We start from the raw sequence: 13084 nt of genomic DNA, 5'->3' as shown, positions 1-13084 counted from the left end.
GAAGTCAATACAATTTATGGGTGTTTCCGTAATAAAAATGCTACGGTTAATTTGCTTAACGACGTGTTCTGGGTATCATCCAAACCATTTATGGAATAGTTAAATCATTTGAGTTATCGTTCGTTTATAGTATTTTTATTAGGGTTTGTTTGCATTCTACCCAAATTTTGTGTTGTTTTTTAAGTATCGTGTTTGTTACCGATGAAACCAATTTCGAACACCTTGCCAATCCCCATTTATTTTATTTGTCAACATTGGGCCTTTGTTAGTTTAGTGATGTTGTTTACAATATTCCCATCGGCGGTTCGGAGTTTCCAAAAGAAATTGTACTGGCGAAACGTTAATCGTTTCAAATTTCATAATCATACTGTTGAGGTTTTGTCTTAAAAGCGAAAACCGTTATTGAAAAAGCGATGGACGTGGATATAAAAGAAGAGCCTTCCATCGAAATTGAAGGATACATGCTAATAGATGCTACAGTGGGACAAAACTTCGGGTAGGTTTATACAGCGGTTGAAAAAAAAAGTTGCCAAAAAATATGTTTGATGCCTTTTTTTTCAGGTTTTCTGAAGACGATCAAGACAGTCCTAGAAAAAAACGTAAACGATCTGACAAAAGTGAGAACATCGGGGCTTACAATGCGACCGACGAAATGCAAAAGCTTTTGCGTAAGTGGGGACTGGAGGTCCTGTGCGAAAGATTCTCCAAAAATCTCATCGACTTGAACGTACTGGATTACATAGTGGACGTCGACATCGTGGATTTGTGTCGAGATCTTCCAATTAGGTACCGGTTGATATTGCGGCATAAACTGGCAGAAAAGGTATATTATGGTGAAAATTTGTATACGAAAAATCGTTTGATTGGTTTCCTTATCGAAGCGTGGAAAATGTGTGCATAATTTAGATTCGAACGAGCGAAAGGAGAAAGCGAATAGTTTAAGATTTACGAATGCATACGAAAAATCAAGAGGGGAGCCCATGCTGCGTCATAGTGTAAGCATGTAATCGACTTATAAGGATCCTTTTAAAAATTGTTTAACTTTCCATTGTTTTTACTAGGATGAGCATCTCCCAAAACGAGCCAAATGTCCAATTGATATGGTACTTAATAGACCCTTTGCAACACGATCCGAAGAAGAGAAAAGTCTACTGATTTCGATGGAAATTCCACGTCCATCCATGCCAGCGTTGAAAAGTTCCCGCAAGATGAATGCTGGTAAATCGACGGTGACTCGGAAATTTTCCCGAACCAGTTACGAATCAGCATGGTGGCTATGTGGATCACAGAAGCGCAATAAGCTTTTTTGCTGGCCGTGCTTGCTATTCAGCCAGCCTACTGATCCCTTGAATGCCGTATGGAGCAAAAAGGGCTTCAATGATCTGAACCATATCAGCTCTTCTATCAAAGTTCATTCCACATCTCAGAGGCATATCGATAATATAAATGCCTACAAACACTACGGACAACCACCGGCTACGATGGATAATGAAATGCAGTCTGGCTCAGGGATAGAAAATGGTGTCAATAATCCGAAACGAAGTATAACAATGCGAAAAGTCTCATCGAACGATAATAGTAAAAATGCGAATGACAAGAAGATGGCTAATAAGTCACCTGTAGCTAACGCGTCAGCAACTTTGGAAGATGACCATTCGCATATAGTGAATATCCTGAATCAGGATGTGAAACTACAATCAAGTAAACCTCCGTCAGACCGAGCGTAAATTCAAGCGAATTATTCAACTTGTTGGAATGATGTAACATGTAGCTATTGTATAATTTAAGATAATAGAACTTATGTTTTATGAAAAAAATACCTACACGTGAACTCTATGTAGCTGTTCGCATGCAGAGATCATTATTGTTACCTTGTACTATTGCTGGTTTGGCGGTTTCTTTTTCTAGGGTTTTTAAGTTTCTATTGTGAGCGTTTTCCGGCTCTCAATCAGTTCAGTTTTTCTTGAAGCACACTTCCACGGTTATTATTTGAGAGCTTTCTATGCCAACCAATGTAAGAATTTGTGTATTGTGTGATAAGTACAATTTCAAACTCCAAAACTCAAATTTCCTCGGCTGGACCGTGAATCGAACCCGCCGCCTGCGGCCGGCAATACCTTAGCTTTACTGAATACTTAGAGAGAGAGATTCATTTCTACACAGATTAAAGAGAAATTCCTAAAAACGCAGGTCACTGAGCGGTGAGTAAACGACGTTTTTTTTTATGAATGTCTCTTTTATCTGAGTTAGTCTCATTGGCCGTGCAGCCCCTTTTCACTCTTTGGAATTTAAATAGACAGATAACAGCGCCAAACGGTTTGTGACGAGACTACGTTGAACTGCAGCGTTTGAAGAAACGGAAGAAACACGCACCCCAACATTTATGCATGTACGAACCACACCACTGAGTGGACGGTACAGCGCAAATGAAAACACAAAGTGGTGTCATCATTCAGTTCGGTAGCTTCCGTTTGTGTTTGAAATTCGCCGGCATTGACAAATACCGTCCTACGTTATAAAATATGAAAGTAATCATTATTCTAACATACTTTTTTAAATTGCATGCGTGCTGCGTTGGCCAAGACAATATATTTTATAGTGTTTGTTTAGCAATGATTTCAATACGTTACAGTTCCAGTGACTAGGGTGTTGGAATAATATAGATTGCTAGCGTTTATCGTACGCACACTACGCCACGTATAAGCTATATTTTTTCATAAGGAAAAAAAAAATCATGGCCGAAAATTTTCCTGATGAAAACAAATCACTTACACAATCACACTTTAGCCACCTTTAGCAATCTCTATGCGTAATGGAGAGGGAATGTTTTTTTCATATTTACTTCTTATAAAGATTATTTAGAACAACAGCTTCGCAAATCATCAATTACTATTAGAGATTTGCATCACCGGTATCAGCGGTGGTGCTATTGGTAACTCTTTCATTCGAAAGCAAAACATATTACAAGCCCATCATGATTGTTTTGTAAAGTGTTTCTGTTGCGAGAAACTTGTTATCGCAATATAATGATGATAACAACAAGGTTGATATCATCCTCTTCTCTCGATTGATCATCAACGTCCGCGCTGGCATCTGACAGTTGACAGCCCTGGTGGTGAAGTTAGCGGGTGACTCCCAACAGCTTCAATGTGCACTCACCAGATGGCAATGCGATCACATAAGGGTGGTGTATCCATTGTCTTGTTCGAGGAATTGATTAGTCGGATATCTTGTTCATTAGATATCTTTGCGTGTAGGCTATCTCTGTTCGTGACTGATGTTATTTGTGGGTAGCCGTTTTGATATTTGTTGTGATCATTTTAGGAAAAAAATAACAGCATACATACTTTTTATTCTATATTTATGTTGCTATTTCTACAATACGTGAATGATACACAAAGATTGCACAAGTACAGCAACTCTAAATAAAATTACTGATAAGTAATATTGGTATAGGTATCAAAATGTACATTACATATTCTTGTTAACTGAATTGAATCTTTTTTCCGTTCTCTGATCACACAGCCGAAAAATTGAGATTTTTCTTGCGTTTTGCATTTTGAATTTTGATATTCAACAATCGATTGATGCGTGAATCGTCAAAACGCGCCATCGCCTGTACCCGATCATTCGTTTCCCGCATAGCTCTGTTGTAGACTTTCTCTGTATACGGGTTAAAGCTCTATTAGATTATTTCACTGCCCGAAAATGTTAAACATCTTTCAATACCTTTGATAAAACTCAACTTTTCCGGTTCTAGTTGAACGCTCGGCGTTGCATTGCTGCCAGCATTGTTTGATTTCCGTCCAGTCACACTGCTCACTGCCAGCCGTTCGTGTCCCCATAGTGCCACCGCCAGTTTGCTGACGAACTTGAGATCGTACTTTTCGCCCTGTTCGATCGAATCTATGTCCATCATTACTGTACAAGGGATGAGAGAATCTCGCACCACGACGTCGCCATTATCCTGTACGAATAAATAACACAACCCTTTATAAACTTAAAGATTTCCAATTACAAGCATATACTCAGCCTACCAGGGTGTAGGCACCGCTGAACAAAACAAATTTGTTCACGTTCTGTTCCTGCTTTGGTTGCTGCTGTAACTGTGGCGGAATCCTTGAAAGTGTACTAGTTGATGGAGAGGGACTCATAGGAAGCTGTTTGATATTGACGGTCGGTGTGGGCATTGGATAGGTGTTAACATGGTCGTTTATCGAAGGGACGGCTTTCATCAGAGCATTCGGGTTGTACGACCTAAGCTTATCCGTAAGTTCACGATTGATCTTCACAAGATCAGTGTTGCGCACACGAACCTCTTTCAGTCGTACCACTAGCTGATGGTTATGCCGCTTAAGCCAATCGTTTTCTCTTCTTAATCGTTCTAGTTCTTCAAACGGAGAAGCCGCAGACGATGACTGAGCCTGATCTGAACGTTCGTCAGGAGGCTTGTCATATTCGTAATATTCTTCATCCAAGAATTCTAGTTCTGGATTGGGCGTATTGCTCGACGGATGCTCGTTTTGATGATTAACTTGCCAGGCATCGGTGAGATTCCGTTTCATTCGCTTCGAAAATGGTTGATCACTACCACACTCCAACGAATCTGTACCGCTTAGTGAGCTTGCCCTAAAAATGAATACATAATCGTAGAATTCAAATTAGTTAATTAAAAACGATGCACTTACTGAAACTCATTCACAATTGAATCCAACAGACGGTTCTGCAGACCATTCCCATTATGATCCGGTTGCGTTCGAAATTGCTCGTTCAAAAAATTGCTCAAACCATCAACATCGCTGGTCTGATCAAAATTGTATCCCTCGTCGAGTTTTTCCTCCTTGATGTTCATCTCCAACTGAAATTCTTCGGTTTGTCGAATTCGATCGCCCACTTCCGCCGACCGCATCTTTCTGTTCCACTGCAGCTCTTTGATTCGCAGATAGAATCGGTGAAAGCTTTCCAACTGCTGGCAGCAACTCCCACAAACAAATCCTTCCACAGTGAGACTTTCTTCGATAAAATATTTCTGAACAAGGGTTCCAACGTTCCGACGGACACCTTCTTCTCCACGAATCGCAATGAATATCTCTTCCTCCGTTGCTGACGACTTTTCCGTGAAGCACAAAAAACAATAACAGTGAATTTTATCTGATTCCTGCTGTTGTTGCTGCTGAATATTCAAATCCATTGTTGAAGATTTATATAAACAACAACAGCGCGTATTGCACCATCAAAATATTTTTAAATTTTATAGAATAAATTTACGCGAAATTTTCCACAATACGACAGGGTAATGCATCCTAAACAAACTCGCTTCAACGAATAGGACAAAAAAACAACAACAAAAATGACAGTTCCTTTTTGTTTGTTTTCCTTGGGGTGCATGTCAAACAATTCGAAATGAAAGGAATTCGAGTCACAAGGTCGAATCCGAGGCCGAATCAACATTAACCGAAAAGTTAAGAAGGAGCATTTACTACAGTAACCATTAACATTAAAGTTTTACCATAATACATAAGGTTATTTTTCCCTTGATTTGCATTGTGCTGAGCACCAATGCTACCAACGCCGCTGCCTCTCCCACAATTGGACCCTACCTATCGACCCATCAACTCATGAACCGGGGACCAACGGCTTTACTTCCCATCCGAAGGAAGGCGTGATTAGAGATGTTATACCTCATAACATCCCGGCGGCGCCGACTGGGATTGAACCCAGGCCTGATGGGGTTAGAGGTAATCACTCTTGCCGCTTATACATAAGGTTAAAACTTAATCTTTCAAACGATCATGTAAAGTTCTATAAGGTTTTGCACCGTCGGGGTTAAAACCATGGACCCAAAGGTCAGGACCAATAGCGTGGAAGGAATTTATCGAAAAATCATGGTTCTCGGTAATAGAATGGAAGTGCATGGGGGAATGCTGTCAACAATGCTGTCGATTTGTTTACCAACAATAGCTGACGTTTTGTTTTAACCTAACTTTTTTCCTAACCTGAACTTCAGAGCTAGGATTAATGTCATTGTTGATGTTGATCAAAATGGAATCAGTTTTATCACTTAATTGTTGGAGGTCCAACTAGAAATCATGCAAGGCGGACCCAGGTACGATCCTTGTGTAGCGAGGACCGAATGGACCAGATCCCGCCAGTCAGATGATTGTCCGCGGGAAGATTGTTCAAAGGAGGATTGTCCGCATGAGGATTGTTTGAAGGAAAATTGTCTGCTACCAACGAGTCAAGGAGTACGTGGAGGAAGAAGATTTTCCGGAACTCTGAAGCTCTTTATATGTTGCAGGGGGAACGATACATTCGGATGCATCCTGATCCCCATCAAATTTATCCATAAAATTCTGCTTATATATCCAGAACATGAGTCAGAACTTTTTTCTCCAGACATCCTTATTCGATTTTTTGTCTATTTTTCAGTATATCCCTGTTGATCCTTCTGTCTATTCCGAGGGGGTGACACATCTAAATCTCAATTCCAGATGCTCAAAAAATCTCACACTAGCGAATCAATCTTCGAAAAATCATCTTCCATTTCTCGCATCTACTTGCATCGTGCTTCATCTTTTTGCAGGAAATCTTCAAAATCGACATAAATCTTCCATCTATCTACTCAGCGTGCGTGCAGCTAGCCACAGCAAAACAGAATCTTTTCTGCATCGTAGATAGAGTCGTCCCCCTCGGTCTATTCCGAAAATTCTTTCAATTCCGCTCGCATGCCGTCACAGTGTTGCCATATCTTTTTTGAAGCAACATGCAATGCATCAGGATGAGTGTCGTTCCCCAACGTTTTCCTTGAACGTCATTGATTGTCTCTGAAGATCTTTCCTGGAACTATCTTCCTGCGGACAATCGTCCAGTGGACAATCTTCCTCTGATCAATCTTCCTGCGGACCAGTGTTGGAAAAGTTCGCGATATTTCACGAAGTTCACCAAGGGAAAAGTTCGCGAGTCATAGGGAACTTTGATGAACTTTTCCATCACTGCTGCGGACAATTCTCTTCCTCCAAATAATCTTCGTGCGGACAATCCTCTTTCGAACAATCCTTCTGCGGACAACCCTCTTTCGAACAATCTTCCTATGGACAATCCTCCTACGGACAATCCTCTTCCGAACTATTTTCCTGCGGACAATCGTCCTGTGGACAATCTTCTCCTGAACAATCTTCCTGCGGACAATCCTCCTTCGAACAATCCTCCTGCGGACAATCCTCCTCCAAACAATCTTCCTGTCGACAATCTTCCTGTCGACAATCTTCCTGTCGACAATCTTCCTGCGGACAATCCTTCTTCGAACAATCCTCTTTCGAACAATCCTCCCGCGGACAATCCTCTTCCTCCGGATAATCTTTCTCCTCGACTCGTCGGTAGCGGACAATATTCCTGCGGACAATCCTGCTGATAATCCTCCTTCGAACAATCCTCCTCCGAACAATCTTCCTGCGGACAATTCTCCTTCGTACAATCTTCTCCCGAACAATCTTCTTGCGGACAATCCTCCTCCGAACAATCCTTCGAACAACCTTCTCCCGAGCAAACTTCCTCCTTTGAACAATCTTCCTGCGGACAATCCTTATTCGAACAATCTTCCTGGGTACAATCGTTCTTCGAACAATCCTCCTGCGGACAATCCTCCTGGGGACAATCAAAATATATGATGTTCAAGGGCCCTGGAGCTAATGAACTATTAGATTAGATAATTAACTATTTTAACTAGTTCCGCTTTTTTTTTTTGTTAGCATCCATGCCTCTCACGCCAAAGTCACGAGTTCAAATCTCAAAATGGCGAAACAAAAAGAAACGTGCTAAGGGATATGACACACCTCAATCTGACTGCCACGGCAGCGGGTACCGCGCTTTTTTTTTGCTGGCGCTTTTGCTGGCAGTTGTGCTGTCTGTGTCACTTTTGACACCTGTTCTGGTACAAATTGCTGTCTTTTGCTCTAGTACCGGGTGCACCACCCTAATAAAAAATGACCATAAACGAACGATAACCCAAATCATTGAACTATTCCACAAATGGTTTGGATGATACCCAGAACACGTCGTTAAGCAAATTAACCATACAATTTTTATTAGGGCAGGTACACTAAAAAAAACAGCTAGGTGAACCAGAAAAAAATCGCGTGAAGGAGGTCCTTACCCTTTGGGTCCATGGTTAAAACCTCGGTTAAAACGTGGTTAAAACGCTGTCCAGACTGGAGATTTATAACATGTTATAACGGTTGTCATCTAATTGCAACACAGAAACCACCATCAAAATAGCGCTATAACATGTTATAACCATAGAGGTAACTCTAATAGTACGTTCAGACTACAGAGTAATAACAACAATCAATACGAAACTAACGATTTTAAATTGGCTCACCACTTTAGTAGCCTATTGGTCCCAAGCAAACGATTAACGTACCCTATTCTAGTTGAAATTCTATTACTACACTATGTTTGTTTTGATTCGCTATGAAAGTTTGACAGATAACATCAGGGGTGTGTGGATTCATGCAGAACATGCAGGGGTGAGTGAAATAGCTTGGGACTGCTTGGGACCGTTGTTCTGGTACTGAGTGAGCCAAAAATAATAATGATTTTCTTCGGGACCCAGTGGTCTTAGAGTTACCTCTATGGTAATAACATAGAGGTAACTCTAAGACAAGTAGGTCCCGAAGAAACGTGCTCAACTTTTTGGCTCACCTCTGGTACTATCTTCGGTCCCAAGCTTGTCGAATCACCCCTCGAAACATAGGAAAAACCAATAACCCCTCATTTTATCTGTCAAACTTTCATAGCGAATCAAAACAAACATTGCGTAGTACTAGAATTTTGACTAGAATAGGGTACGTTAATCGTTTGCTTGGGACCAATAGGCTACTAAAGTGGTGAGCCAATTTAAAATCGTTAGTTTCGTATTGATTGTTGTTATAACTCTGTAGTCTGAACGTACTATAACCATAGAGGTAACTCTAAGACTAGTAGGTCCCGAAGAAACGTGCTCAACTTTTTGGCTCAGCTCTGGTACTCTCTTCGGTCCCAAGCTAATCGATTCACCCCTCGAAACATAGGAGAATTTCGACTAGAATGGGGAACGTTAATCGTTTGCTTGGGACCAATAGGCTAGTCAAGTAGTGAGCCAATTTAAAATCGTTAGTTTCGTATTGATTGTTGCTATAACTTCAATCTGATGACAGTTCAGTGGTACGTGACCCCTAATTTTATCTGTCAAACTTTCATGGTGAATCAAAACAAACATAGTGTAGTACTAGAATTACGACTATAATGGGTGACGTTGATCGATTTGCTTGGGACCAATAGGCTACGCTATAATAAAAAAATACAATAAATGAACGATAACCCAAATAATAGAACTATTCTACAAATGGTTTGTTGATACCCCCTACACGTCGTTAAGCAAAATAACCATAACAATTTTATTAGGGTAGTCAAGTAGTGAGCCAATTTAAAATCGTTAGTTTCCCCCGATTGTTAAAACTCTGCACTGAACAAATTCTAGAAAATTGTTCCGCTTATGCCTTGTTCAGACTGGAGAGTTAGACCACCATCAAAATAGCGCTATAACATGTTATAACCATAGAGGTAACTCTAAGACAAGTAGGTCCCGAAGAAACGTGCTCAACTTTTTGGCTCACCTCTGGTACTATCTTCGGTCCCAAGCTTGTCGAATCACCCCTCGAAACATAGGTAAAACCAATAACCCCTCATTTTATCTGTCAAACTTTCATAGCGAATCAAAACAAACATTGCGTAGTACTAGAATTTCGACTAGAATAGGGTACGTTAATCGTTTGCTTGGGACCAATAGGCTACTAAAGTGGTGAGCCAATTTAAGATCGTTAGTTTCGTATTGATTGTTGTTATAACTGTGTAGTCTAAACTTCATGTCAACCGGTGAACCCCTCGTGTTTATTTCAGTTACCGTGGGGACGTAATTTGTGATTAGCCCCGGTCCCTTTCAAATTGTATCATAATTTATGTACGTTCCTTATATTTGAAATGACGTTTCACATTCATCTAGTGATGGCCAAGGGGGGGAGGTGGCTGTCAAATACGAACAAAAGTCGCCTACCTCGCATAACTGGTTCCAAACGTAAACAAGCCATAAGAAACCTACAGCGTTTGTTTACGTTTGGAACCAGTTTCATACAAGATGATCAGTAGGCTGATTTGACAGCACATCCCCCCCCAGGTGATGGCCGATTTTCATTCATAAGGGCGTAAACGCGATGATCGAATCTCTTCGTCGATTTTCTCTTTTGTTAATAACTCGCTAGATTTCTAGATAAACATTGCAAAAGGTCCTATCTGCATTGATTGTTTCTCTTCATCGACTTTCTCTTTTGTCAATAACTCAGCTACAAAACTTCCCCTTGTTGTATTTGACGTTTTGGACGCTAATTAAGAACCTTCTTTATCAAACTATGTGTAGAATTAGCGCGAAATCTGTTTGCATAGCAGTGGTTATGAAAAGAGAAAGTCGATGAAGAGAATCGATCAAAGCAGATAGGACCATTTGAAATGTTCATCGAGATTTGTCTGTGCATTTTGCTGTTGCTTTTGATAGCCAATAAAACCTGTTACAACTCTGCATTGAACAAATTATAGAAAATTGTTTCGCTTAGCTGTAGCAATGCGAAGAGAAAATCTATGAAGAGAATCGATCATCGCGTATACGCCCTTATGCATGCTCACTGTCGAATTGATTAATCGATTAACGAACCGAAAAGTAAAATATTTGTAATCGGTTATATCGTGCCGATATAAGCATTAACATCTCCAGATGATCATCACCGATCGTTTCAAACATGTGCTGCACCTAGTGCTGCACTCTCATTGGTTGAAAAAATGGCAGCACAGCGAACAAAAAATAATCGATTAGTTGTTAATCGAGTAATTAAAAAATGGGACATCTCTGACTTTGGTGTGTTTGTTTTGGTAAAAATGAGCGCAAAATTTCATCTTTACCGAGGGGGCAGCAAAACCTCAAAATAAGGCTGTCCACGAGACAGTCGCGATCAGCTGACTTTTTTGTTTACCAAGAACTTTTGACAGTTCATGAATTTCTGCTTTGTTTATGTTTACATTTAGCACCATTAACACCAGATCACTCACACACTCTTGATTTCTAGTTGTCAGTTCCACTGAGAAACGTCTATTAGGAACTGCAGCGTGACGTCATAAATGAACTCAGTGTTAGCCGGCTGAACCTTTTTGACAGTTCAGTGGTACTGTTTACAAGCACTTAGTCGTTTTTTCAAAAAAAAATATTCAAAAATTTCCGAATTTCAACTTGAAAATTGTCGAGGAACAGCGCGTAGAAAGGATGTTGCTCATGGACATTGCAGAAGTGAGGTTTACATCTCACTGCAGTCCGAAAAATTATTGAGAAAATCCACCCAAGAAAAAATCGACTAAGTCCACGTAAACAGTACCACCATAGAGGTAACTCTAAGACCACTGGGTCCCGAAGACAATCATTATTATTTTTGGCTCACTTAGTACCAGAACAACGGTCCCAAGCAGTCCCAAGCTATTTCACTCACCCCTGCATGTTCTGCATGAATCCACACACCCCTGATGTTATCTGTCAAACTTTCATAGCGAATCAAAACAAACATAGTGTAGTAATAGAATTTCAACTAGAATAGGGTACGTTAATCGTTTGCTTGGGACCAATAGGCTACTAAAGTGGTGAGCCAATTTAAAATCGTTAGTTTCGTATTGATTGTTGGTACCACTGAACTGTCATCAGATTGAGGTTAACCCCGACGGTGCAAAACCTAATTGGATCACCTTATTACACTCAAAGATAAATTAAATCATAAAAGCTTAAAAAGTATGCAGTTTCCCGCATCACCTTATTGAGTCTGAACCATGATTACTTCGGCAATAGTCATGCATGATTAAAATCGAAATGATCTTTCCAGTATTAAATTTTATTTTTTTTTAATACTGATATATAATCAAAAAAGATTAAAATTCAATCAAAAATTAGCGTGACGTCATTAATGAACTCAGTGTTAATCGGCTGAACCTTTTTGACAGTTCAGTGGTACTGTTTACAAGCACTTAGTCGTTTTTTCGAAAAAAAAAAATTTCTAAAATTTCTGAATTTTAACTTGACAATTTTTGAGGAACAGCGCGTTGCAAGGATGTTGCTCGTGAACATTGCACAGCAAAAAAAGTTGTTGAATATTACATCGAAACTGCTGCAACCAGGTCAATCCATCGGTTGTGTAATATCACATTGTACGATGTACATCGATTTTGCGAACAAAATTACATCCATTGATGTAATATTGTATCTGCTTTTTGCTATTACATCATTATTTCATACATCAGCTTGAATTACGTTGATCGATATTACATTTTTTTTTTGCTGTGTGCAGAAATGCTGTTTACATCTCACTGAAAAATTATCGAGAAAATCCACCCAAGAAAAAATCGACTAAGTCCACGTAAACAGTACCACTGAACTGTCATCAGATTGAGGTTAACCCCGACGGTGCAATACCTAATTAGCTGTATGCTCACTGTTGATGTATTCCTCGATGTGATCAAGTTATCAACGACCTTAATAAAATGTGTATGGTTATTTTGCTTAACGACGTGTTCGGAGTATCATCCAAAATATTTGCGGAATAGTTCCATCATTTAGGTTATCGTTCGTTTATTGTAATTCAGGCATAACATTTGATAACAGCACAAAAGCATTTGTAAACAAACTTTCTAAGGCCCTTTACACGCGAACCAAAGTACGCCCAAGCAAACCAATACCATTTTCGGAAAGGTGATAGCTGCCCCTTGATTCACGTGTAAAGGGCCTTAGAAATTTTGTTTACAAATGTTATGCCTGAATTGTTCATTTAGGGAAGAGAAAGTCAACGAAGAAAATCGATCAATGTTACTTAGGACATAATGCAATGTTCAGTTTGAGAACGCTGATGAAGAGAATCGATCAATGTAGATAGGACCTATTGAAAAGTGGCACGAGAAATGTGCGTGTAAACGTCAGAATGGTCAATAAAATAATAACATAAACAAAAACACAGACACCGCACCT

At 39.9% G+C, this 13084-nt stretch overlaps 2 protein-coding genes across 2 annotated transcripts; one reads left to right on the top strand and one right to left on the bottom strand.

The window, feature by feature from the left end:
- The first annotated feature begins 316 nt into the window (after nucleotides 1-316).
- Nucleotides 317-1747, top strand: LOC135712833 (uncharacterized). The gene is made up of 4 exons (XM_065235899.1): nucleotides 317-496; nucleotides 562-823; nucleotides 882-995; nucleotides 1062-1747. Exons 1-4 carry the CDS (start codon nucleotides 414-416, stop codon nucleotides 1725-1727), a joined length of 1125 nt encoding a protein of 374 aa, XP_065091971.1. The 5' UTR covers nucleotides 317-413; the 3' UTR covers nucleotides 1728-1747.
- A 1726-nt stretch (nucleotides 1748-3473) lies between these two features.
- Nucleotides 3474-5303, bottom strand: LOC135712823 (uncharacterized). The gene is made up of 4 exons (XM_065235888.1): nucleotides 4689-5303; nucleotides 4038-4629; nucleotides 3730-3967; nucleotides 3474-3663 (listed from the first exon to the last, which is right to left on the bottom strand). The coding sequence occupies exons 1-4, from the start codon at nucleotides 5189-5191 to the stop codon at nucleotides 3518-3520; spliced, it is 1479 nt and encodes a 492-aa protein (XP_065091960.1). The 5' UTR covers nucleotides 5192-5303; the 3' UTR covers nucleotides 3474-3517.
- Nucleotides 5304-13084: the final 7781 nt, after the last annotated feature.

The sequence above is a fragment of the Ochlerotatus camptorhynchus genome, unplaced genomic scaffold, assembly GCF_037179485.1.
Source record: "Ochlerotatus camptorhynchus isolate MF236.1 unplaced genomic scaffold, CSIRO-AGI_Acam_v1.1 ptg000503l, whole genome shotgun sequence".
Lineage (NCBI taxonomy): Eukaryota > Metazoa > Arthropoda > Insecta > Diptera > Culicidae > Ochlerotatus > Ochlerotatus camptorhynchus.
This window is presented reverse-complemented; position numbering and strand designations above follow the sequence as displayed.

What these genes read in the sequence shown, in the direction of transcription:
- LOC135712833 (XM_065235899.1), top strand. Translation starts at nt 414, where the DNA reads ATGGACGTGGATATAAAAGAAGAGCCTTCCATCGAAATTGAAGGATAC. An exon ending in GGCATAAACTGGCAGAAAAG is followed by an intron (nt 824 to 881) that starts GTATATTATGGT and finishes TCCTTATCGAAG; the next exon opens with CGTGGAAAATGTGTGCATAA. An exon ending in AGCCCATGCTGCGTCATAGT is followed by an intron (nt 996 to 1,061) that starts GTAAGCATGTAA and finishes TGTTTTTACTAG; the next exon opens with GATGAGCATCTCCCAAAACG.
- LOC135712823 (XM_065235888.1), bottom strand. Translation starts at nt 5,191, where the DNA reads ATGGATTTGAATATTCAGCAGCAACAACAGCAGGAATCAGATAAAATT. An exon ending in TCAATTGTGAATGAGTTTCA is followed by an intron (nt 4,630 to 4,688) that starts GTAAGTGCATCG and finishes ATTCATTTTTAG; the next exon opens with GGCAAGCTCACTAAGCGGTA. An exon ending in TCAGCGGTGCCTACACCCTG is followed by an intron (nt 3,968 to 4,037) that starts GTAGGCTGAGTA and finishes TTATTCGTACAG; the next exon opens with GATAATGGCGACGTCGTGGT.